This window comes from Melanostigma gelatinosum (assembly GCF_949748355.1).
Source record: "Melanostigma gelatinosum genome assembly, chromosome: 19".
Lineage (NCBI taxonomy): Eukaryota > Metazoa > Chordata > Actinopteri > Perciformes > Zoarcidae > Melanostigma > Melanostigma gelatinosum.
The window spans coordinates 18,076,787-18,103,002 of NC_136652.1; the positions used below are offsets into that span (position 1 = coordinate 18,076,787).

A 26,216-nucleotide genomic window follows, 5' to 3' on the forward strand; every position below is an offset into this window, starting at 1 on the left:
CCATGACCATCTGCAGTTCCCGGTCAGAGCCGTGCGTGAACTCCACGCTCCACAGGCCAACAAAACAAGCAGAAGCGTGTGATTTTCACGGGGCGAAGCGTTACACTGCTGTGAAGAGTGGCCCACTGACAGGATAATAGTCCCTTCTGGAGGTGCGAAACAGCCAGGGACCAGGCGGAGGAGAAACCTGGGAGTGACCAGGAGTGACACCTCGGGGCCTCTGAATAGGCCTCATAAACAAGCAACCCCCCCCTGAGAGTAAATCATATGTAGTGCAGAGGATTGGCAGGCCAAAAACACAATGAGGCTTTCTTCAGACAGAGGTGTGGACTTTTAATTACCTTTGTTTGTAACTGCACATTTGCTTTTGTGCCTGCAGTGTTTCTGTGAATGTGTTGAACTTTAAAAATACACAGCAATAGATGCTGCCTGTCCTGTTGTTTTTATTTTTATTTTTTTGTAGTTCTACGCTTAGCTACACTAAGCTAACGGCGGTAGCTTTGTATTCACGGTACACACAACTTTGAAGTTTCAGGTCTTTATTTGTCATGCACAACAATTACAGTGAAGCATTTGCTGGCAATGAGATTCTTGTTCCCAGGCTCCCCCCAACCATGCTACCACGAAATGTGTAAAAGAAAAACACAGAAGTAAAAATGAGAAGAAAGTGCAGACGTTAAACTATAGGAACACAGTTTAATATATGAAATAGAATAAAATAAAATATTAAATAGAGGGGTAGACCGGTGTACAGAAGTGTTAAAATGGATAAACTGTAATACAGACAGAATAAAATAAATATACTTATAGACTTTGGTGTGTGCAGGTATAAACAGGAAGTAGAAGTTTTATCAAGGTAAATCGTTCCAGATGATGCCATGATTCTGTGTTGTATTGTTATTCTCGTGTTTTGAGTTCTTGGCTGACAGATGCAGAAGGAAGGAAGACGCCATGGCATGGTTTGAAATGTGTCCGTTTATCTGCTCAGCCTACCGGTCCATACAGGCAGGTGTAACTTGATGTCAGTTTGGATTTGAATCTCACAAAATCCCTCCCTGCCTCACTGGTATCGTCGGAGGGAGTTTAACATGTCACTTCATTCTCCCTCTTCTGAACACACAAACACAGTAAACCATCTTCTCCATGTAGGATTTTAATTCTATCGTTAATCAAGCATTTTGTTGTTTTTTGCATTTTGGGCAGGTAACGTTAGGCTCCATATCAGTTGACTTTTTGTCATTCGAGCTTTCCTCAGGGACACTACCGAACCTTATTGTCCTTTTCTCTAAAGCTCAAAATGTGCTTGATCACCTCTCTGCCCAAATGAATTCGTGGACAGGCTAATGCAGCCTCCGAAAGAGAAAGCGAACCACAGCAGAATAAAACACTCAAATAAGACACAAAATAAAAATCATAAACATTTTTCATAGATTTTTGACAACTCACATTGGCATTTACAGGTGTGCAAATTTATAGAAAACTCAACAGTTCCCGGCCTTCTCCACACTAAACTAGACTGTGTTCACATTGATGACATCGGAAGTGCAGATAAGACTGAGCTGCAGGTCGAGGGATAAGCCTGGTCTGCTGGGTGGCATTTCAGAACCGGTCTTCTTGGCACAAAGGAACACTGAAACTCTCTGAAACCTTGTTGGTAACGTGATCCACATTAAAGGTGCATTGTAGATGCTACAACTCTTTGATACAACTGCCGTCTTGTTTCCTAAAACATAAAACTGGGTGTATCTCCAGCAATGTTTGTGTTTGTCTTCAATGGGTACTTTGAATAAACGACTCAATAACTGATATTCAGAGAAAACCATGAGCGGCATTTGGAATTAATTTGATTCGTGTGCTGGTCAAACTACAGACGGAGACGCAAATCCCATTGCATTTGGGGAAGAGCGGTGTATTACTTGTTGAGGACCCAAAATCAAAGTTTAGGACTGGAGTGCAAAGACTTGCTTGTATGTATTGTTCTATATCACTATATGTTTAAAGACTTCATGTAATCCATCAACCCGTTGGACGTGTGCAACCAGAGTGATTTATAGTTTTCTTTCTTCATTTGCTCGTGTTTGCTCGATGACCAGTTCCCTCACTGGACAGGAAAGTCCGGTGCTGCTTCCTTCTGTCCTCTTACTGGTGACAATGTTGAACCTCAGCGTTGAGGCTGCCAAAACATATTTGCCCACGCTTTACATCCCCTCAACCAGCCTGCAACTCAGTTTAACGACACTGTTGATACAACTCGTGATCCCGTTGAACATTTGGCAAGTTGACAGCCAAGCTTTCTTCTTTTAAGTTTTTGAATTAGTCTGTTTAAATGCAAATGGCCGAGCCACGCCCTCGCAGCGTCACCAGGTAGATGTGAGGTAAGTGAGACTAACTTCTCGTCGGACCAGCTGGCAGCGGATAAGAGAACGAGAAGCCTGCTCTACAGGTCTGTCAGGGGAGCTGACAGCAGGGAGCTGCCTGCAAAGTAAACACACATCCGTTTTCTCTGTTTGTCTCCAGAGAAAAACCCCTTGAGCCATTGTAATAAGTGTATGAGTGTGTGGTTTTGTGTGTGTGTATATGAGGGAAGGCCTAAACTGCCTTATTCAAATCCTCTGGTCGTATTTGTGCTTATATCATTCTGGAAATAAGTGATTTGATTTCCCCTCTATTGTCTGTGTGTGTCTCCAAATAATATTGCTCTATTCCCACTCCCAAATCAGTCGTATACCATTGCTGTGTGACGACAGCTCCTCCGGTTTCTTGACTTTCAGTGGTGCCGCAGTGTCTGTGACCAGTGATTGAGTCAGAGATAATGTGGTTTGCATAAAACTTTAAAGGCAATGAATTAATGAAAGGGCCGTTAATAAACAAATGCCACTTTATTAAAGACGGTTCATGGCGGAGAAGCAGACCACAACACAAACACCATGTATGATTTTGCTGGTGCTGTCATGCTTTTTCCAGAACCTTTTATGTCTTATTTGTGAATCATCCCAACACAACATTACTAACGTAATGACAGGGATGTTTCGGTCACGTCTCATAATAGATAGGCCTTCACAGATATGTGTGTCAAGGATAAGTGCAGTGTGCCCGCTTTGTAATCAGCTGTTGCAGAGATGTGAATTTTGTAGAGGCTATGTCACTTGTTCAGAAATACCCATGAGGTTTCCACATGCCGAAGACACGCGCTCCACACGCGAAATGACATCACCTGTAAAGACAATGGCCGGGACAGGTGAGGGAGGATTAGAGTGCAATCACGATGAAGATGCAAGATAGGATAATCGTACTGTAACCTGAGTTCTTTTAAAAATCTGAATGCGTTTTCAACATGTAAAATGTGCTCCTTCGTTGGTCAATGCAACATGAAATTGATCCACCATAAGTAGAAGAAATTTGTTCTTATCGTGTCGATTTAAAGGGCAAATCGGTCTAAATCAACACAGGGGTTGAGGTAATACTCAGCGTTTTTTAGACCTCATTTGCAGCTCATGGGAAAACTTTTGGAGGTACATGGTGTGGTAGAAAGATTTATTAAACATGAAGAAATGTATGAATTGTGCATTGTCACAGGTTTGGTATTTTCAGAGGCCTTTACACTTGGCATGCTGAATGTTGGAAGCCTCTGGCGCCAAATGTAACATAGAATGGACCTTGTAGATGTTCCCCGACTCCCATGCTAAACAGTCTGGACCAAGGCTTGCACATTGTTTTGTGTCATCACTGGGATTCTTGGTGGTTCCGTGTGACGCGGGCAATACTGAGAGATTGTAATGTTGATTTAAGTTTGTGGGTTATCTGTTTCCATGTATACGTGCTGGCAGGATCTGAAGCATCCAGGGAATGGACCATCCCAAATGTGCTTCACTCATAACGCATGTGTGAACTCTCTCTACCCCACTAAACATATACTGTACACACAACTGAAAGAGACTTATTTAGGCAGCATAGCAAGAAAATTCACTTCAACATTAGCTACTAGCTTTGATCAGTAAATCTGGGGCCAGTCAGGTACGTTTTTTGTTTGCAAAAAAGACAGATTAGTACCATTTTCAGGTGTCATTATGAAACAGGCTTTATTTCTTAATACAATGTTTATTTTGTTTCAAAATATAAATGTGGCAATCATTGCCATTGCTTCCATGGGCCCCCCCCCCCCCCAAGCTCTCCCCCTTTTACCCCCTTATGAGCGGCCCTGCATGTGGATCATCTCTTTATCTTGAGTCTTAGGAAGCTGAGTTTCTGTTATGTTAAGATTACTGATCCGTCCGCCTCTTTTTCGGGTTTGGCTACAGATTAAGATGCAGCTCGATAAACGGCTCAAAAGCAAACTCACTCTTACTGCTTGTGGCGCCATCTTTACTTTATAATTTACTGTACCATTGATATTAAAATGCATACCTCAAATACTCACCAAGCACATCTTCAGTGTACCCCAATATCTTTCAAGACTGGAGAACAATTTAGAAAAAGAAAACAATTTGAATACGATCACACTCGACAGTGATTGACCCTGCATGCGGGACACACTCCCAAAAGAGTCACATATCTAAAGGAAATGGAAACAAATCGGTGGACTTCTCACCGCTTAATGAGCATATTGGTCAACGGGTGGGGGTCCAGTGCAGGAGCTGTTGCTGCTGTCTGCGTTCCTGCAGAAGCTTAAGTTTCTTCTTGTTTTGCTGGGGGGTACACAGTGTGCTCAACAGGCCCGCCTTACGTCACAGGTGTTGACATGGAATAAATTAACACTGTTCCCCTAATGTCGCAACACCGACACCATGCTCTGTAGAGCTGTGACTGTCTTTGCATAAGGATTTCTCTGCTAATCTCTGAGCATCTTTTGGGGAGAAACAGCCCTTTAGTACAAATACATGAAAATCCCACCCAATCCTACCCTCTCATACCCACCTCATCCTATCTTAGTCTTGTAGTAATAGTAGTAATAGTAATATTAACACAGCTCGCATCCTCTACATAGCTACATAGTCTACATTACCATTTTATGCTAGTTTATAGTCCTACTCCTCCACATTTCAGAGGGAAATAGTACTTTTACTACATTGGACAGATATTGTTTTATTCATTGCATTACAATTATTTTTCACACAAAACACATCTAAAATAATTGTAGCCTGGAAGTAAGTCTTTGAAGTTTTATTTTCTTACAACAAGTGAAGTAACTCTGCGAGCGTAGAAGGAATATTTCACAATGTTTTCCTTGAAAAATTGTTTTTCATATTCTTTCGTGTTTCAAGGTAGACATCCATTTCACGAAACATTCCAGCCAATTATAACATTGATAAAGGTTTAGATGTAAAAACACATCTTCGTTGTAAATGGAGCAGCTGCTGCCTGACTACATCCCATCTGATTTCATCATTATATTAGTTCATTGGTCATTGATTGGTCAGGTGATATTCAAACACGCTGATTCATCATCGTGAACCTCTGTTCTTTTTCTCTTCCTGATTAGAGGTGCCCCCACACATCGACTCACTCCTTCATGATGGGGACACAGACGAGCTGAGTAATCCGATTCGCTGTACTCTGAGTAACCGAACAGCCACCAGTCACTCTCTGCTGAACACGTCCAGACACACCTTATTGCTTTCTCAGAGAGATGACTGAAACACACAATAAAACAATTGTTATGAACCCACACTCAATCATGTGACCAATGCCTGCTTGTACCGAGTTCTGGGGAAAGTATTAGTATGCACCTTTTACCTACTGTACTACAGTATTCACATCATCATGTATCACTGAACGGAGTACGTGTGTGTATTTGTACCTGCATGTGGGAGGTTGTAAGTGATACAATAAGGGTTGTATCGACTTACATCATGTCTTCACTTGCTTCACTGCCACCATGTGCGTTGTGTGGTTGTCACTACAGCCCCTGCCTCCCTCCTCCCCCTACCCCCCTCGACGCCACTGTGAGAACACCTCAACCCCTTGATTCCCAGACATGGACACACCCAATACACAGACTCACCGCCAATCAAATCGCACACGTCCAACATGCAAATGGCTCTCAGTATTCGCTTCAGAGCGCTGGTAACTGTCACTTTTCATAGTTATCGCTTGTTTATCGGTCCATCTCTTCCCCGGCTTGGTCCCGGATTAGGATGCTGCTCCAGAAAGTGCACAAAAGCAAACACTGCTTGAGGCGCCATCTTTACTTCATAATTCACCCGACCTTTGACATTCAAATATATACCTCTTTAAGAAAATAGAGAAGCAAACACTGACCCAGAACATCCTGAGTGGTAACCTAAATATATTTCAATACATACCATTTACTGGATAACCCTACAGAAACAATTGTGCCAAAATGTGATTTTCTATTACTTTTTATTTTTTATTTAAATCTTATTCTGTGTTAATATATGTTCTGGTTCGTCAAAACATTAACAAAGCCTCCAAGGGTCTTTAATCTACAACCAATGTGTATCTCACACGCCTAGTTGTGTCACTCCTCACAACAGATAGTCGACTCTTTTAATTCAAATCAGAAGGAAGGTGTTTAGATCTCTCTGTTCTGGAAAGATAACGCGCTCGTTTACTGGAGATCTGCAGGAGAATGAGGATGAGTGGCTTGTTAAGATTGTGACACTTTTCGTCAGATCACGTCTGTTTTTCATCAGAAGGTTTGCACTTACAACAGACAGGACTTGATGACTTCACAATAAACAACAGCATTGAGTCATGCTGTATGCACGAGTAACGAGCAAGTTACCATATAATCCAATTAAGTGTTTTTAAAATGCTCTTTTATGTGTATATGTGTCGATTAGAATGAGAACAGAATTTAGGCCTTTCATTTGCTACATTCTGGAGGGTTTTGCCGCAACTGCACGAGTCAACAGTCTTATAGTTATATTGATAATTTGTCATTTTGTAACACTGTGCACACATTTATTTCTGCCAACATTAGCTTTGCACATGCATTTAGTCCAGTTATCAGCCTCATGACTGTATTATTACCTTATTTACGCCTATGCTAATATTCGTACTTGTAAAAACACTACAGGTTGGTGCTGCATAGTCTTCTGTCTGTGTATTGCATCTGTCTGTTCTTTTCTTTTGCTTATATTGGGGCGTCTGTCACATGTGTTGTTTATATGTGTATTATCTCATTCATGTGCATCCACAGCCAATCCATTTTGAATGTGTCACAATATGGGATTTTGGTGAAAGCACATGAAAGCAGCAAATATCACGCTCCTCTCCTTCTACACCACAAAACACAAACATGTCCTGGATGTCTTTGGGGCGTCTGTGACGTCATGAGGCTGTCTGAAGTGCTAATCAGCTCATCGTTCCCAGACTGTGAAATGAACCCTTCGCTTGTTTCATCTCAAAGCTGCACGTGCTTCAGCTGTGCACCCACTTTGATCATGTGCGGTCGCTGATGACCACTCATCATCTCCCTTGATGACTGCAGAGACACTGACAACATACAGCAGAAAGACCTGCGTCTGATTGAATGACCCAGGTGTGTTTCAAAGACATTAAAGGCTCCGGCAAAATGAGCAGAAAGGCTTGTGAGTATCCACTGTTGACCTCGTCTGCAAGTGTTGGAGGCTGTTTGCCTCATCGACCTGTGTTACTCAACTGCACGACTGACAACGCAGCGGATTCGCTGTTGACTGCATAGGACAGAAATAATTGCTGCTGCCTCCAGGCACAGTCACAGTCAAGGACGGGGACGATTCTCACTGGCTTTGCTCGACACCGAAACTGGCAGTTTATGTTTGGACAGAAATAATGGGAGGTTTATTATTGTTGTTGTGACTGACAGTTGGCTCTTGCTGTGCAGATGAACCATGTAAGTGAATTACATAAGAAATAGGGAAAAAGTAAATAACATGTAATTCATTGTATATATATATCTTTCTTTATGTTTTGTCATTTCTGCCTTCAATCTTATTTTTTAACCTTATCTTCGCCACCCGATCACACACACACACGGACTCAGCCAATAAAGGGGGAAAACAACAATAACAGAAACGAATATCACCACAGAGAGTGTTTTTGTTTGTGTGAAAGAGACGCTGCGAGCTGTTCCAAGTCTTCCCCAAAGTGTGGCGGTTCAAACTGCCAATTTGGATGGCCGAGTTGCTGGCGCAGTGAGCCAATGGGCTTTGTCCTGGGCCAGACAGACCTGTCGGTGCACCTGCTGATTCCCAGGCCTCCTTGCCAATCTTCGACTACAGTGAAACCCAGCGAGAGTGAAACTGGCCCCGGGCCAGAGGAAGAGCTGGTTGACTACTCCTCGCAAAAAAAAAAGCAGGGGTTCCTGGGAGAAGGACCAGCCCTGTGTGGAGATGAGAAAAGGATGACTAACCCTGAGACGAGAACGAGAGGAGGAGGAACAGTTCAGAACTCCTGGGAACCTAAAACCTGTATAACATGGCCCTCGCGATTGCTCAATGAGTGCACTATTGTTGCACACCTTGTATGTGTAAGCGTCTGTGTTTGCATCATGTGCGAGTGTATGACAACATGCATTTGAGATACTTTTCTGAATTAGAGTGAGGAACCTTGCAAAGCATCTGCGTTTTGCATTTCATTTGAAAGACAGGGAAAGAGTTTGAGTGGAAAAGAGTTATAAATAAGAAAATGACATCTGAGTGTGTTTCCCAAAGGAGTCTCATGGCCGGCTTTGACCCAGGGCTGCTGCCTCTCAGGATGTTACGTAATAACCATCGTGCCGCCGGCCTTCACCTGCACTCGCACTAAGCTGAGCAGCAGACACACAGACCCCTCAAAACAACAACTGAGAACATAAAGATGTCTATTCTTCCCAATTTGGTCTTATTTTTGGTGCTTTGTTACATTATTTCGTTCAGTCATGGCAACGTTGCACTCACCGTGTCAATTTCACCGATTTTGGAACGTAGAAACATTGCAAAGTCTGACGTTGGTAAGAAACACATGCAATCAGACGATCAGACGTCTTTTAGCAAGATTTATGTACACCACTTTATCTGGAGGTCAAAAGGAAAATGAGCACTCCTAAAATGTTGGTAATAATCCCTTCTATGCAAGGACCAGTGTGCATGCAACTACGGTAAGTAGAGTCTGTTTAGGTTGAACCTCGTTGACCTATCTTCTCCCTCAAATCAGTTTGTCCATCCCGGGGTTTGTTTATTGACTTGGTGAATACAATATTACTATTAATGATATTTGGCACTGGTTGTAATAAACTGGTGTTGTGCTGAAGTCTGTACTGATACCGGTGACTGCTTTCACATTGTACATAGTCATTTGATGAACATAAACGTATTGATTACAGCAGCTTTAAAGCCTTCTGTAGAATACCAGTGGATCCAGCTTTGGCTGGCACTAACTGGTCCCTGAGGGTCAGAGGTCATCATTGGTCCAATTCCTTTGGATGACGAAACGCTCCGTGGCCTCTCCAGAGGAGGTCACTGGGCTGAGACGAAGGCTGTCCCGCTTTAACCCGTCGATAACTGCCGTTCGAACAGAACCTGACACACGGCTGCGAGATGGACGGCTCGCTGACGAATGGCAAACAGATTGCTGATGTATTGGGATAATAAAGTGTGGTTTTCTTTTTCGTGCCGCTCATCTGTGACTCATCCACCCTGCTCTGAACAAATGCACTGCAGACCCGTCGGATCCTGAAGCGTTTCGTCTTTTTACGTCTCTCTCTCGGTCATGTTCACTTCACATTGCCAAACATCAATGATGTTGTCAATGATGTTCTATAAAAATGTGCCCTCTACATTGTTGTGATAAAGCAGCACACTGACACTATTTCTTCTCAATCAGTGACTTTGACTCAATCACACTCCCCCATAGCTCTGGCCCTTTCGCAACCCGACACAGCCGTCAGTCACAGCATGGCACTGCCAAACCCCGTCAGCAGTCATGCGGATTGCATTAGAATCGGTCGAGCCGAGGCACAGCCGGAGGCAAGAGGTTACTTATCATATCCTTGCACCGAGAGACGGTTCAGGAAAAGTACCCCAGAGTGCTGATGTGGATTATTCGGACTCCCTGCAGAGAGCAGCGCTCCAGGCTTTTAAGTGCTTTTGGTGACCCTTTTTGAAGACTCTTCCCTGAAAGTACAACAGCCGCCTCCATCAGACTTGATGAGTAAATCGGTTGTGAATTGCACGGTCATAACATCGCAGGCAAGCTGTTCTAAAAAAGAAAAAACCACACGTAACACAGAAGCCATAATTTGCACTTCTTTTATTTGTATCACCTCACTCCCACGCGTGAGAAAAGACACGCGGGTTAGAGCAGGAGATGGTAAATCCAGATTAAAGACAGTGATAAAAAATGTAACAAAGTATACGTGGAGTACATCGATGCATTTAAAAACCCATGTCTTATCTAATATTTCAAATACAGACATGACAAATGACCTGTTTTAACAAACAGAATAGCATATACGTTAAGCGGACTTCCACAAGAAGTATAGTAAAGCCTATCCCTGGTTCTGGACACTTGTATACAAACTGGTACATGCACCAGATATCGTTACACTGGAGGGCAACATCTCACTTTCTTACATACATCTGAGACAGAAGTATTACATGAGGGTAAGAGTATTAAAGTAGAGGCTGTGTAGTGTCTGGGCTGATGAGGAGATAAGGAATGTGTTGAGTCTGTAAACAAAGAGGGGCGAATAAAGAAAGGCCCAGCTGACTGTGGTGGTGAGAGGATCAGCAGGATCCCGCAGTGCTTGATTTTACAGATGCAGATTGGTGGGAGACAGGGACAAAAAACAACAACAAACAAAGGTTACCACTCCCATGGACCCCCCCCCCCCCTCACCTCACCTCAGAGGATTTTTAAAACAAGTTCCTGTGCCAATCCGAGAATTAAGACATTTGTTCCAACAAATCATCCTGCCGTGTTCCTTTTCCACATTCATGTTAAATAAGTTGATAAAATCCTGATCAGACATATATACCAGGGGTGAGAAGATTGTCAGGTGATTAACTTGAAGGCAAAAAGCCCAAACCAGGCTGGGGGAGCTTTCACACACAGGTATGAAAGTGGCACCTCGCACTGCAATCCAAACTTGCATATCAATAGGCTGACGGCCATCAGCTCAAACCCCAGCCCTGGACTCTCTCTCTCTCTCTCTCTCTCTCCCTCTCTCCCTCTCTCTCTCATGTGAGGCTGCAGCAGGCAGCGAAGCACAGCATGCAAATCCACCACATCTACATGGTGACCTGTGCTTTCTCTCTGTGGCTGTATGTTGTTCCTTTCGAGTCTCAATTCACTGCCCCACTAGTGATGCGTACACATGAAAACATACGCACACTTTGATTTTAACATGAAACATATGCCCCTCCCCCCCGCCCCTCCTATTTATCTGGAACAATCTATGTTTGAATATGATGTAAACAACACTGGTGTCCTGTGTCTGTCTGCTGGAGTGTGAAACCACACCCAGAATCCTCTCTGCTGTCCCCGCAGATGTTACTTCCCAATGCTACCCGTGCTCGTGTATCGTTTCCCCTTGCACCATTTGGCATCCCAGAGTAATATAAGTCAAAACACTTAACAGGGAAGGATGCTAAACTGCCACAAATCAGAGCTGTGACAGCACGCAAAAGTAAAATTAGTGAAATAAATTAAAAGTTCTGTTGTCCACAACCCACAGGGTTTAGCAGTCTTGTTCATGAGTTCAGATGAAGCAGAAGAACTTCTTCCAGCTGCACCTGGAGAAAGCTTTGGTGCGTCTGTCTGAAAACCTCCTCTTCTTGGACTTGCGGGTTTTGTTCTTAATGGCGGCAAAGATGGCCGCATCAAACGCCTCCTTCAGGTTCTTTTGCGTGAGCGACGAACACTCCACGTAGTCTGCGGCCCTGATCTTCTCAGCCATGCTCCGGGCCCGGGAGCTCAGGATGGGCTTGACGTTAGATCGGTCCAGGTTGATGAGGACGTTCACGTCCAACAAGAGGTCCGACTGAGTCCCAACGAGGACGATGGGCGAGGACGGGTTAGAAGCCCGGATCGCTGGGACCCACTTCTTGGTGATATTGTGAAACGAGGTGGGGTTGACCATGCTGAAGCACAGGAGGAAGACGTCCGTGTGGGCATAGGACAGGGCTCTGAAATCATCAAACTCCTCCTGAAATGAAGACAGGAAGCACAGGTTAGTGTCAATCAGACTACGTGCAGACATGATGGAGGAATGAGTGAAAGACTGATTCACTCGTGTTGAAGTTAATAACATTCAGGGTGAAATCATGTGACTGAGTCACATGGTGGATGAAGCGATGAAGTTCCTTCATAGCTCAGCTCTCATGACATAAACAAAACAAATCTGAATATTAGCCTACATTAACAATGAGGAGTTCATGTTATTGGACTATATATTGTGTCACTTCACTTTGAAACAATGAACTCAACAACAGCAAACAGATGACAAGCTGGGACTACAAGGAAAAAGTAACATAATGTCTCGTTGAAAACAAACAGTCTTACCTGTCCAGCAGTGTCCAGAAGCTGAACTTTGACCGGAGATCCTTCGACTTGGACCTGACCTGTTGAAAAGCAACAACATGAATCAGTCAGCATCGAGTCAGTTCAATGTGTTTCAGACATTTCAAACAACAAAATCACACACATCAAACAAAACATGCATGCTCACAATCAAACGTAAAAAACCTTCAAAGGAGGGTCAGTCAACACTGAACCAAAGCCAACACACTCATGCAAATGAAAGCCATTCTTACTCTTAATAGAACTAGTGACTCCTTACTATTATATTATCCCAAAAATAACAACAAATAAAAAAAGTCGAGGTACTGCTGTATGATCACTCACCGGAGAAGACATCAAAGCCGGTCTGCTGGTACTCTGTCGGGTATCCGTTGGACGTGTAGCTGACAATCATGCTGGTCTTCCCGACGGCTCCGTCTCCGACCAGCATGCAGCTGATGACACCGGGCTCCAGCTCATCCTCCCGGGTCAGCCCGCAAGCGGAGGGCACTCGGGACTCGTTGTAGAAGTAATCCATGTTAGGTGGCATGTCGAGCCGGAAAAATGAAACCTGTGAACGCGGACGCTCTCCCTCACTGATCTGATCTGATGAGAAGACAAGACGGTCTGTCACTTACCACCTACGCTGCCTATCCTGTTCTGACTGACGGGCGACATGTGCGGGAAGGAGAGCTGGAGGGGAAGTTAGTGCGCAGACAGGTTGTGATTTGCATAGACACTCCCACCGAGAAAAAGATAGATTGATAAAGAGATATATATATATAGAGAGAGAGATACAATAAGATAATCCTTTATTAGTCCCGCGGTGAAGAGATTTACAGGATTACAGCAGCATAGTGGATGCAGCAAACAAGAGCCACAGTAAAAAACAAGATCAAAACAAGTATTATCAATAAGTAAATAAGTAATAAAACAGTAAAGAATATTAAATAAGTAAAACATCTAATAACTAATATAAATGTTGTACTTACAGACAGAATATTTGTCTGTGTATTTATATTGCACAGAATACATAAAAAGATGATTCACAATCAATGCAAAAATTGAATTATATTATAGTGCACTAAAATAATACTGACACCGAAAAAGCATTGGCATTGAGGTGAATAGGAGTATTTAAAATAAGTTTCCTATGCCACTTAATTCTCAACATCTCATCACAAACCACTTCACTCTAAATGTGGGCGAACAGCGCCCACCAGCGTCAAAGAGAAGCACTACACCAAACGTGATCACATGACTCCGTGTGTCACCTGATTATCCGTGTCCACCCTGTGCTGTGTAGTCGGAAGCTACTTTAGTTGTTAGAGTAGCACGAATGATTGAAAGTGTCGGATATTCCCGTGTTTACGGCAACGTAAGATATTATACCCCACGTCTAGCTCCTGAATTTAGATGCACGCGGAGACAGGAAGCTTTATAACGGGTGGAGGTTGAGTTAGCTAGCTAAAGCTGTTTAGCTATCTCGCACTAGGGTTGTCTCTTCGCCAGTCATTGCATATCTATGTAGATCATTAATTTAAAGGTAGTGAAATAAGGTACATTTGAACCATGGCGTCAATTCTCGAAGAGTACGAGGACTCGCAAAACACCAGGCAAAGTACGCAGCAGCACAGCCGCTTGTCAACTGCCAACATCGGGATAACACATTCAGGTAGGTCGCCCTCCTCTCTGTGGATATGCTCCCGTCTGATAAGCTACCTGCAAGGATGCTATAACGTTATTCCCACCTTTTAATGAACGTTAAAGCAGCACACTCAGTGCTTTAAATGACTTCACGCTGCACTTGTTCCCCATCTAGGCTTTGTGAATGTGAGACTTGAGGAAGAGAAGCCAACATTCAACAAGCAGAGGATCGATTTCACTCCGCCCGAGAGGATAAACCATCTTGCAGTCTGCAACAATCAGCTGTGCATGAGTCTGGGGAAGGACACCCTGCTGAGGCAAATAACATTATCATAAAACACTGTTGATGCTCACTGGTGTTTGTACTCCTCTGCTGTTAGCTGTTGTTGATTGGAGCCTCCCAAAAGAGATGTCAACACAACTGATAAAAGATACTGATGATTCATGTTCTGTTCTGTGCAGGATTGACTTGGCCAAACCAGATCAGCCTAATCAGATTGAAATAGGAAGGAAAGATGAAAGTAAAGTGTACAGACTGTTCCTGGACCCAACCGGTGAGAAAAACAAAACATGCATATTCATATATATTGACTGCAGCAACATCTTAAAGACTCAAATTGAATGCTATTATAATGATTACTGCGGCAGCATCGTAGTTATGATTTATTAACAGCAGCAGCGGTATCCTCTTCCATATTTTCCCTACTGCAGGCTCCCATCTGCTGATCTGCCTGAGCACCAGTGAGTGTCTGTACCTGAACAGGAACACGCAGAAGGTGCGCAGTCTGTCCCGCTGGAGAGGCCACCTCATCGAGAGCGTGGGCTGGAACAAGATGCTGGGCAGTGAGACCAACACGGGACCCGTACTTGTCGGCACCAGTCAAGGCATCATCTTTGAGGCGGAGATCTCCGCAACCGAGGGCAGCCTGTTCAACACCAATCCGGATCAATACTTCAAACAGGTCCGAGCACGTGTGGTCATCTGTTATGTGTGTTTAGCATGTGTTATCCAGTTTCAATATACAATATCACATTGTCTTCCTGAGACAGGTCCACTCCCTGGAGGAGGACGGGAAACCTGCACCAGTCTGCTGCCTGGAGGTGGAGCGGGGCCCGGAGAACAAGTACTTAATCATCGCCACCACCCGCAAACGCCTGTTCCAGTTTGTGGGTAAGGTGGCCGAGGGCTCAGAGCAGCAGGGCTTCAGCTCCGTCTTCAGCCAGAACCACGACCTGCTGCCCAGCTTCCAGGAGTTCCCGGCCAACATGGGCTACAGCGAGATCACCTTCTACACCCCGAAGCTCCGGACCTCCCCGAAGGCGTTCGCCTGGATGATGGGTAATGGCGTCCTCTATGGTCAGCTGGACTACGTCAGGCCTGATTCCCTGCTGAGTGATGTGCAGGTAAATATCATTGTGTGTGTGTGTGTGAGAGAGTGTTTTTCTTCCAATAGAACTTAAACTAATGCATTAGTTTAACTTCTAATTTCACCGTTGTTTATCTGTATGTTTCACATACTTCTTCTCCATTTGTTCTCCCTCCTAATGAAACAGGTATGGGAGTACACCCCTGACATCGACCTTAGTCTCAACAAGCCCATCTCCATTGTGCTGACGCAGTTCCACTTCCTGCTGCTGCTCCATGACCGAGTTAAAGCCATCTGCACTCTGAATGGACAGGTGGTATACGAGGATGTGTTCCCAGATAAATTTGGGGCCCTCAAGAAGATGATCAAGGACCCGGTTGGCGGGTTGGTGTGGATCTACACTGAGCGGGCAGTTTTCCGGTACCACATCCAGCGCGAGGCCCGGGACGTCTGGCAGATGTACATGAGCATGACTAAATTTGACCTGGCCAAGGAGTACTGCCGAGACCGCCCCGAGTGCATGGACATGGTGCTCGCCAAGGAGGCCGAGCACTGCTTCCAGAACAAGCGATACATCGAGAGTGCCAAGTGCTACGCCCTGACACAGAACTACTTTGAGGAGATAGCGCTCAAGTTCATCGAAGCCAAACAAGAGGAAGCCCTGAAGGAGTTCCTGCTGAAGAAGCTGAATAATTTGAAACCGAGTGAGAGGACGCAGATCACCCTGCTGGTCACCTGGCTGGCCGAGCTCTACCTGAACCGGCTCGGCCAGCTGGAGAGCGACGGCAACAGCCTCGTCTTCCAGGAGACCCGCGAGGAGTTTCGCCAACTCCTCAGCAGCTCCAAGCATAAGGAGTGCCTGTTCAACAACCGCAGCACAATCTACGACCTGCTGGCCAGCCACGGCAACGTGGACGACATGGTGTACTTCTCAGTCGTCATGCAGGACTATGAGAGAGTGATATCCCACTACTGCCAACACGACGACTACAGCGCCGCTCTGGATGTGCTCTCCAAGCACTGTGATCAGAAGCTTTTTTACAAGTTCTCCCCCGTCCTCATGCAGCATATTCCCAAAAAAGTGGTGGACGCGTGGATCCAGATGGGCAAGCGGCTGGACCCAAAGAAGCTCATTCCAGCTCTGATGAACTACAGCCAGATGGGCAGCACCCAGCAGATCAGTGAAACCATCCGCTACATGGAGTTCTGCGTGTACGAGCTGACCGTGACGGAGGAGGCCATCCACAACTACCTGCTGTCTCTCTATGCCAAGTACAAGCCGGACTCCCTGCTGTGGTATCTGGAGCAGGCAGGCACACACGCCTCAGAGATCCACTATGACTTGAAGTACGCCCTCAGGCTGTGTGCCGAAAACGGCTACCTCCGGGCCTGTGTGCTGGTTTATAGGATTATGGAACTGTATGAGGAGGCAGTGGATCTTGCTTTACAAGTAAGTGTTCCATGTAAATAAATGCTAATCAAAATAAATCTCAAATCTTTGACAGAATTTGACGAATGCCACGAACTTTACAATGCATTTCCCGTCCATAGGTAGATGTGGACTTGGCCAAGTCATGTGCAGACCTGCCTGAAGATGACGAGGAGCTGAGGAAAAAGCTTTGGCTGAAGATCGCCCGGCATGTGGTGCAGGAGGAGAAAGATGTGAAGAAAGCCATGAACTGTCTGTCCAGCTGCAACCTGCTTAAGATTGAAGACATCCTGCCCTTCTTCCCAGACTTTGTCACCATTGACCATTTCAAGGTCCGGAATAAAATATTTCCTTTTCTTGTTTTTAGTATTAATAAGAAATACACATCATCAAACCACCTACAGTCCCTTATTGATACCATGTATTCAATGTATGGTAAACATACAAATATAGTCGATTTCTTCAAATGAATGTACTTCACTGGTTTCTCAGGAGGCCATCTGCAGCTCCCTGGAGGAGTACAACCAGCACATCGAGGAGCTGAAACAGGAAATGGAAGAGGCCACGGAGAGCGCTAAACGCATCAGAGAAGACATCCAGGAAATGAGGAACAAATATGGCGTTGTCGATTCCCAACAAAAGTGTGCTGCGTGTGACTTCCCGTTGCTCAACAGGCCCTTCTATCTGTTCCTATGCGGACACATGTTCCACTATGACTGCCTGTTCCAGGTAACTCACTTTCATACTGCTTTTTGTCAATATGTGCCGCTGCGCACATACGATGTACTCTTTGCTCAGTCACTATCTTTTTAAAATGCCCATCCAACATTTGTGGAGTAAACAATTCCTATGTGTCCTTTTTGTTATTCTACCTTCTAGGAAGTAACCCCTCACCTGACGGCCTACAAGCAGAGTCGTCTGGAGGAGCTGCAGAAAAAGCTGGCCGCGACCACGCAAACCTCCAAGTCTCGACACCGCCCGGCGCCCAAGGACGAAGGAGACGCGTCCAGCCTGGGAAAGGGCAACGCAGGCACGAGTCGCGAGCAGATCAAATCCGACATGGATGACATCATTGCGTCCGAGTGCGTGTACTGCGGCGAACTGATGATCAAGTCCATCGACGAGCCTTTCATCGATCCGCAGAAATTTGAGGAGGAGAAATCCAGCTGGCTATGAACGAGGGCCTCCTCTCAAAAGACACAACAGCGCACCATCTGATATGTCAAGGAAACGTCACCATCTGTAGGACGTTCAGTGGAAACAGACATTCACCCGATTGCCTGTCAGTAGTGCCTACTGTGTCAGCTTCTGTTCTCTACCAGAATACACTTGTTCTGTTGGCAGTATGCAGTATGGAAGACCTTTGCACTTTGTATGGGAGTGTTGAGTGAAAGGTGGACATTGTGGGATATGATACAACATAATGCGTTGATGTAAAATATTGCTTGGGCTGTACAGTGCATACAATGTGCTGAACCTCTGATTATGACAGAAAACAATTAAAAAGCTAGAATCTGCAATATAACTGCACTATTCATCTATTAACGACATTAGGTTTTGCACTTGTTTTGTCTATTTGAAACATAACCTGCACTTAGACACTATCTGTGCTTCCTCAGTTCAACCACTCAACTCTTCAGCTCTGTGTTTAATCTTACACTTAATGTGGGGCAGATCATCAAACTTTTACTTCACCTGTTCCCTGTTTTTCAATTCAGTTGTGGATCATTAAAGCTTGCCAGCACTGATGAACTTGTTATTCTTGTTTACATGTAATAAATATTTAACAAGCTATTTTAACTATTTGGACTGAGAAATCAATACCCTTCATCACAGTTTCAGCAGGGCTTCTGCAGCTGCCAGTAGGAGTACAAAATAAGTGCTCGTTAGCCAGCTGAAGCAGGGTATGAACAACACCATACTTACGCAGACTAACTTATGGTTTGGCGTAAGGGACTTGAGTTTAGGCTACTGGGACTAAAGGCATTGTTTGGATCCCTACCAACCCCATGGCCATTTTGTGTGTATCACATAATTGACATTATAAATGGCAATACATGTTTATACATTTATATGTAAAAAAAATAATACTGGAGTTCACTGTCAACTCTTGACATCAGAATAACTTTACAAATTGTCACATTTTGCTCTGGGTATCCCAGCTGCCTCACCATACCTAAAACGGAGTTCCCGTCTGATGACGTCAGACGCAGCTCGGTAATCTTCGCGGTGAGCAGACGCTACCAATCGACATCGGAATTTAATCGATGCGTTTATATTCATTGCGCATATACGGCCCTAAATTGCATACACGGTGGATGTATGCGTTAGCTAATAAACCATAGATACCGCTGGGATTTCTTGTCTCAGTCGTGTCCTCTGAGACGTCGACGAGCGAGCGTCCCTGTCTCTGTGATTGATTATAACGCCTGCTCCTTGCTGTACCCTCGCCATGGCGTCGTGTCTCTGCTCTCTCAGTAACAGAAAGTGGCCGCCTCTCTGCTGTTGCTGCCGACTCAAAGCTCACAGACTCGCTCGGCGCCTCAAACCGCCATTTTGGAGTCAGAGAACCGAGAGTCGGCAGCAGCGAGAAGAGAGACGGAAAAGGGGACACGGGGCTGAGGTGAGAGACTCCTTGGTGGATGTTATGGCGAAGGAGCAATGGGGGAAGATGGCCGGGAGGGAGAAAGAATTAAAACATGGGGATCATTCGTTCACCAGGCAACCGAGTCCCCCGCTCGTATCCGCAACAAGGGTACGAGAGGCGCGGGCGCTGGGCCTTGCTGTCGCTGCATCGCGACTAGCCTGTTTATGAATTGCCATTACACCAATATCATCTAAATACATTGTTTAGGCGGGGAGGTGGTGGCCTTAAAGAGACAGGGCCGATTTGAATACTTCATATTAATGGTGTGAGGACGTCTGTGTCTAAAACGAGCGTTAGATAAAGCTAACGTTTATGATGAAAAGCCACACTAGGGACGCGATAGCAAAGGGGCATTCGTAACAAAGGCTAGATGTGTATGAAATTAAATACCAACGCGAATACATATTTTTTGGCGTGGTTTACTTAAAGCTGTCAGTGTGTCAAGCACCTTGACCCTTTACTATCAATGATAGGAGGCAATGCTGCTCGTGCTACACAGCAAGGCAGCTAACGGTCGTTAGCTCGCGAGCTACAACACCGTCCAAGGTTAGCTAGCGAGCTAACTGGCTAACGCTAGCCCCAATAAGCTAGCTGGCTAATCATAGTACCGGCGCGTTAGCAAAAAATGATACAGATTATTTATAATATCCCATGCTCTCAGTTCACTTCATAAAAATAATGAAATAAATAAAGAGCTCTTGCTCTTGGCTGTATTTGACTTGAGTGCTCGTCATCCTCACACAAAACAGTGAGTTAACTTGTCTCAGAAAGTAAAGTGAATATGTAATGAATAGTTATTACAGATGACAAAAACTATCACTTGTACAATGAAACGATAACTTGGGCAATGCAGTAATACTTGGTCACTAAGTCACATTTAGAGTGGAATTTGTGAAATTTGTACTTTGTAAAGGTTTCTAGGCTGACCTTTTTTATCAACTAAAGTGACTGATATGAAAATAGTGACGTTATGCAGTATAATGACATTGTTTGTTATACAAACAAGAGCTAAACAACTCTGAAGATGATACAGCCAGTGCATTTTAAAAAAGTATTTAACATTCCATTATAAACATGATAGCAAATCATGTACAATTTAAATACATAGTAATGCTGCATGAGCTTTAGTTTCTTTCTGTGCGTCTCTATTTGTAAACAAGATATTTTACTGTGGAAAAGTTCCTGTAAATCATGAGTATTCTCACTGTCACTATTGCACAGGTGACAACATATGAAAGAGCACTAGCTCCCCACAAAAACACTTTGATATTGTCATGTGACTATGGGCTTCTTCCTTCGTAGGGGATTTTCACCACCGTCTGATCATTAATCTTGGAATCAAGAACAATGGCATCCTTTACTGAGAAGGTAGGTCCACTGTTTGTACTGTATTCTGCCCAATGAACTGTCTGCCGGTACCACACTGCATGCCCAGCCATCGGAGGGGAGCATTCTGATATTTGGACTAAATGGACCGCTGAATAAAATACAACAGTAGAGCATTACTCATCCCATAGTTTACAGTGTACTGTGCTGCTCATTCTGACATCGAGCCATCTGCCTATCCATTTCTTTCTTTATTTCTTTCTATCTCCTCTACTTTTCTCTCTTCAGTAAAAGTTGCTGCCCTGCCTGGCAGAGGTGTCTGTGGTGCATGGCGTCAGGTCAGGGTGGCCGACCGGAGGCTGGGGCATCAGGGAGCTCTGGCCTGGCCAAACCTCTCTACCTGCAGCGCTTGGAAAGATCCCTGAGGTTGGACAGTTTCCTGCGCCAGACAGCCACCATCTTCAACGGCGACATAACCAGGTAACGGCTGAGGGGAGTTGGGGTGGGCCATACACTTTTGAGTTTCAGTGGGTGCTGCAGATTAAAGATCAGTTGTGGACCCTGTCGTGGATACAGTATTTACACATCCAAAGAGAAGATTTAATATCTGTATATATAGGATGCATAGAGTGGGCTTACAGCTACATGCTTCTCATGTTCTAGTGATGACAGCGATGACAGCGATGACAGCGATGGTGCGCTGGGGACGGGGCTGTCCCTGGACCCCTCACTCAGTCAGCATACAGCTGTGACAGTGAAGAGTGAGTCATGTGAGCAGGGGGACAGGTTGTCAGAGGGAAAGCCCCTCAACGGGGTTCTGCTGCAGGGTAAAGGTAAGACACATACAGTATAATATTTATACTTATTCAAGTGTTACTACACATGCACAGCCTCACTGGTGTCATTTAACACAGGAGACATGCACATATATGTCGTGATTTTTTATTTATTTTTTGGTTCCACTGTAAACTCCACAGACCAAAAGGCAGATAAAACAAACCTCTACAATTTCTCCAAGCTGAAGAAGAACAGGAAGTGGCTTAAGGTATTTTTGACAGACATATTCTCCATCGTACTACAGATTTAAGCATTCGTAGATGACACAAATAACTAATAGATTAATAGATAAAGATCAGTGCCTCTTTTTACCCCCTTGTTCAGAACTTTTCACCGCTACGCTCACCTCCTTTTCTCACGCACTTTATATCTATATCCTCTGCACACCCTCAGCTCTCTTTAACCATCTCCCTGCTCCGTCTCCTGCAGAGTATTCTGTTGAGTGACGACACCACAGACTCAGAGACGGACTCGGATGACTCTGACTTCAGCTTGTCCCGGGAAGAGGTGCATGACATGCTGAGGCTACACCGCTACACCCAGCAGCATCAGAGCAAGTTCCACTCTGACCGGGAGGTACAGACGCACACACACACACACACACACACACACACACACACACACACACACACACACACACACACACACACACACACACACACACACACACACACACACACACACACACACACACACACACACACACACGCACACACACTCTGCCTGGTGATGTGGAGAATACCTCTCACATGTGGTTTTTTGTAATATCTGTCTGTGTATATTTGTGCAACAGCTTCACCAATATCAGTACTACAGCACTGGACTCCTCTCTACCCATGACCCCTTCTATGAGCAACAGCGCCACCTACTGGGCCCGAAGAAGAAGAAAATCAAAGATGAGAAGAAATTCAAGGGTAAAGGCAAAAAAAACAAAGTCTCTGGGATATGTTGTTGTCTTGTTTGTGTTAATTCCTCAAAGGAAAAAGAAACATAATTGTTAGTTATTTGACAAGCTTTCATATTGATCAGTCACATTCAATTTTTTGTTAGCCAAACTGAAAAAAGTGAAGAAGAAGAAGAAACGGGGAGAGGGAGAGTTTCTGGATGATGGGTGTCCTTACATCACCAAGATCTTCGCAAAGTTTTCCCATGATGCCCCGCTGCCCATAGTGAAGAAGAAGCACCTCACCATTGAGCAGCTGAATGCACGGCGACGCAAGGTCTGGCTCACCATCGGTAAAAAGGAGATTCCCAAGGTCCGTATGCACAACCGTGATAAGAAGATGATCGTAAATCAATGCTCACGAATATTCAGTACCATTGTTTGAAAGTCCTAATTATCCTGTTATACCTATTTTGCAGACTTTCAAGCAGAAGACCTCTGCTAAGAACTTAGTATTGACCAATGCTAAGAAGGTAAGTTAGGCGAACGCACTACCGTGTTGCTAAAATCAACTTTTAAAGGTGAATTGTAGATACATTTCAACATCTAACCTCTGCTTTGTTTGTCCCAGTTGGCTCATCAGTGCATGAGAGAGGTCCGCCGTGCAGCTATCCAGGCCCAGAAGAACTGCAAGGAGACGTTACCCCGCGCTCGCCGCCTCACCAAGGAGATGATGCTTTACTGGAAGAAATATGACAAAGTGGAGAAGGAGCACAGGAAGAGGGCAGAGAAGGAGGCTCTGGAGCAACGCAAACTGGACGAAGAGATGAAAGAAGTAGGTGGAGTGGAAATTGAAACACTTTGCATCCGTATCGGTTTTGAAATCGTGAAACGGTTTCAAATTGTAAAGATTTCAAATACATTACACTGAACATGTTGACAGGTGATATAAAAGCTGTCCCTCTGTCTCTCGCAGGCCAAGCGTCAGCAGCGTAAACTGAATTTCCTCATCACCCAGACAGAGCTGTATGCTCATTTCATGGGCGATAAAGCCAGCATGGGGGGTCCAGAAGGGGACATGTCTCAGGAGGAAATTCTGAGAAAGCTGGAAGACACTGCGGCGCACAGACAGATTGACATTGGGGGAGGTGTGATGGTCAACATGGGACAGGAGGACTATGGTATGAACAGCTTCGTCACATTCATTCTGTTAGTGGAGCAGACGAAGTTAGCAACTCCATTTTTAAGCGTAAGGAAATCTGTTGACCAATCACCCTGAAATATGTCAAATTAAATGGAAAATGAACCAGTTATCATTATATTTATTGCATCTGTAGCTTATTTTTTCTCTGTAGATTATGTGTCATGCTTTTCCCTTTCCACAGTTTGAATGTGCTGTTTAGTAATGAGGATATTTGTGCAGTTAACTACAAAAGAAATAGGAGGCAGGTCATCGTTTGTCAACCAACAGATCACTTATCACTGCCAATTTACAATCCACTGTTTACTAAAGACAACTCAACACATACTTGTGTTCTTAATCAGGAAGTACATGGTAATGTATCCTTTAATAATTGTTTTGGACTGATGTGACGTGACTAATGTGAGATTTTGTTTCATGCAAAAGCTGATTGCAATGCGATTTCAGATCGCGATTATTACAAGTCCCAGGCCTTGAGGAACGCTAAAGAAGCCTTCCAGATTCATCAAGAGAGAGTACGTTGACGCATGCACACCCTCAGAGGTTCACTCATCCACACACACACACACACACACACACACACACTATACTGTGCGCTAATCTCCGAACCTCTCCCTGTAGACGCGGATGTTCGATGAGGAGGCGAAGGACAGTCGCAGCGCGTCTGTACGTGCAGCAGGCTCGTCCTCGGCCTCTGGGTTCGGAGAGAGCTACAGCCTCGCCAACCCGTCCATCCATGCAGGTGAAGAAATTCCTCAGCCCACCATCTTCAACGGCAAACTCAAGGGTTACCAACTCAAGGGCATGAACTGGCTGGCCAACCTCTATGAACAGGTACACACACACACACGACTATCGGTGACATTCAGAGGCCTGTCTGGGGTGGTTTTTGTGATTTTAATGTTTCATGTTATGCATGAATGCTCTTTTTAGTATTTCTGAATCTATTAGAACAGTTTTGAGTTGTTTTTTTGTCATTGCCGGGTTTTTTTTAGGGTATTCAAATTATTCCCGATTATTATACACTTATTTATACACGCTGAATGATTTATTGTCTCCTTTGCGTTCCTCTCTCTCTGCAGGGAATCAATGGAATCCTGGCAGATGAGATGGGACTGGGGAAGACGGTGCAGAGTATTGCCCTGTTGGCACACTTAGCAGAGGTGAGAGAGCGCACCGGGCCAAAGGCTTTCATTCATCACACGCTTTCGAAACAGCTGTGTGGAACATTCAATTGTCCGTGCTGTTGTCGCTGACTTACGAAAAAAAACATCACACATCCAGCTTCTTTGTGCACCTGCATCCTTTTCAAGAGTCGCTTGTTTCTGGCGCTGAATTTCATTGACTTGTTTCATTGTTGTGAACAGCTGATTGGCCAGCTCTTTCGATCGTTTGGTCTCAGAACACCCGAAAAGAGAAAAAGCGGAATTTAGGGGAAATGTGTTCCTCTCAGTGTTGATCTATCGCTGACAGGAAGATTCATGCCGTGTTCCTCCGGGGCTTCCTGTTATTGGGTGCTCACACACACACACACACGCACACACGCACACACAAAGACCACCTGCAGTGGCAGCTGACGACGTATTCTCTTGTCTTGTTCCTGCACAGAGAGACAACATCTGGGGTCCATTCCTGATCATCTCCCCTGCATCCACGCTCAACAACTGGCACCAGGAGTTCACCCGCTTTGTGCCCAAATTCAAGGTGAGAATCCTCGACGCTGCCGAGCGAGCGAGCCGGCGGAAACACCTGCAAAAACACGTCGGCAGGAATCCTGGCACCCTCATTGTCACTGCTCTCTTTCGTCGTTTACACTCTACAAATGAACCCGGTGCTGCGTTCCCCATCTGAGAAATAATGAGGATAAAGGGCTCTAAGCTGCAAGCATGTCTATAAGCATCCATTAGGGGGCAGTGTTGTACTAGGACGTTGGTAACACTGCAGCTGGTAACAAATGACTCCAAAGCTTTTACCATTTTCATTGTTGAGTGACCGCACTTGTAAAATCTTTTTGCACGTCTTAACCGGCCCCTGACTGGCTGTGTGCAGTCTTGAATGTTGAAAACAAACTTTTTATCAAAGACATCAATGTGTCTGCGATTCTTGAATGCCCACACACACACACACACGCACACACACACACCATAATATGAACTGCTCTTTACTGTGCTCAACACTCAACGTTGCCCATTTTCACCCACGAGTTTGAAAATAAATCAATTCCAGTCTGTTTTGCTAATGAGGTGTGAAAAGACCCCATTACACAATTTGGCGATAAGCTTCCTGAACACAAAGCAAGACCGACTGCAAACAATGGAATGCCGGCGTGTGTTGAATGATGTAATGATGTGTAAATCTTTTCACATCGCATTCTGCATCAACAACTCGGCGGCCGA

The 26,216-nt window shown here is 44.8% G+C and overlaps 3 protein-coding genes across 9 annotated transcripts in view; 2 read left to right on the forward strand and 1 right to left on the reverse strand.

Moving 5' to 3' along the window:
• Positions 1-11,377: 11,377 nt before the first annotated feature.
• Positions 11,378-13,133, reverse strand: rhov (ras homolog family member V). The gene is made up of 3 exons (XM_079291540.1): positions 12,829-13,133; positions 12,487-12,545; positions 11,378-12,130 (listed from the first exon to the last, which is right to left on the reverse strand). Exons 1-3 carry the CDS (start codon positions 13,031-13,033, stop codon positions 11,684-11,686), a joined length of 711 nt encoding a protein of 236 aa, XP_079147666.1. The 5' UTR covers positions 13,034-13,133; the 3' UTR covers positions 11,378-11,683.
• Positions 13,134-13,721: 588 nt separating this feature from the next.
• On the forward strand, positions 13,722-18,663 carry vps18 (VPS18 core subunit of CORVET and HOPS complexes). Its single transcript, XM_079290335.1, has 9 exons — positions 13,722-14,158; positions 14,306-14,447; positions 14,593-14,684; positions 14,842-15,092; positions 15,181-15,534; positions 15,685-16,947; positions 17,049-17,258; positions 17,419-17,655; positions 17,806-18,663. The coding sequence occupies exons 1-9, from the start codon at positions 14,056-14,058 to the stop codon at positions 18,100-18,102; spliced, it is 2,949 nt and encodes a 982-aa protein (XP_079146461.1). The 5' UTR covers positions 13,722-14,055; the 3' UTR covers positions 18,103-18,663.
• Positions 18,664-19,455: 792 nt separating this feature from the next.
• Positions 19,456-26,216, forward strand: part of ino80 (INO80 complex ATPase subunit) — a 31,640-nt gene continuing 24,879 nt past the window's right edge. For 4 of the 7 annotated variants that reach the window (XM_079291288.1, XM_079291290.1, XM_079291289.1 and 1 more), the window contains exons 1-15: positions 19,456-19,549; positions 20,876-20,941; positions 21,188-21,379; positions 21,563-21,732; positions 21,877-21,944; positions 22,166-22,312; positions 22,530-22,650; positions 22,787-22,992; positions 23,099-23,152; positions 23,251-23,454; positions 23,596-23,800; positions 24,247-24,335; positions 24,442-24,654; positions 24,903-24,983; positions 25,429-25,524. In XM_079291288.1, coding sequence (XP_079147414.1) covers positions 21,228-21,379; positions 21,563-21,732; positions 21,877-21,944; positions 22,166-22,312; positions 22,530-22,650; positions 22,787-22,992; positions 23,099-23,152; positions 23,251-23,454; positions 23,596-23,800; positions 24,247-24,335; positions 24,442-24,654; positions 24,903-24,983; positions 25,429-25,524 — 1,806 coding nt within the window. In that variant the 5' untranslated portion in view covers positions 19,456-19,549; positions 20,876-20,941; positions 21,188-21,227. The remainder of the gene's footprint in view (positions 19,550-20,875; positions 20,942-21,187; positions 21,380-21,562; positions 21,733-21,876; positions 21,945-22,165; positions 22,313-22,529; positions 22,651-22,786; positions 22,993-23,098; positions 23,153-23,250; positions 23,455-23,595; positions 23,801-24,246; positions 24,336-24,441; positions 24,655-24,902; positions 24,984-25,428; positions 25,525-26,216) is intronic. The other 3 variants (XM_079291292.1, XM_079291293.1, XM_079291294.1) reach the window with 1 other exon arrangement.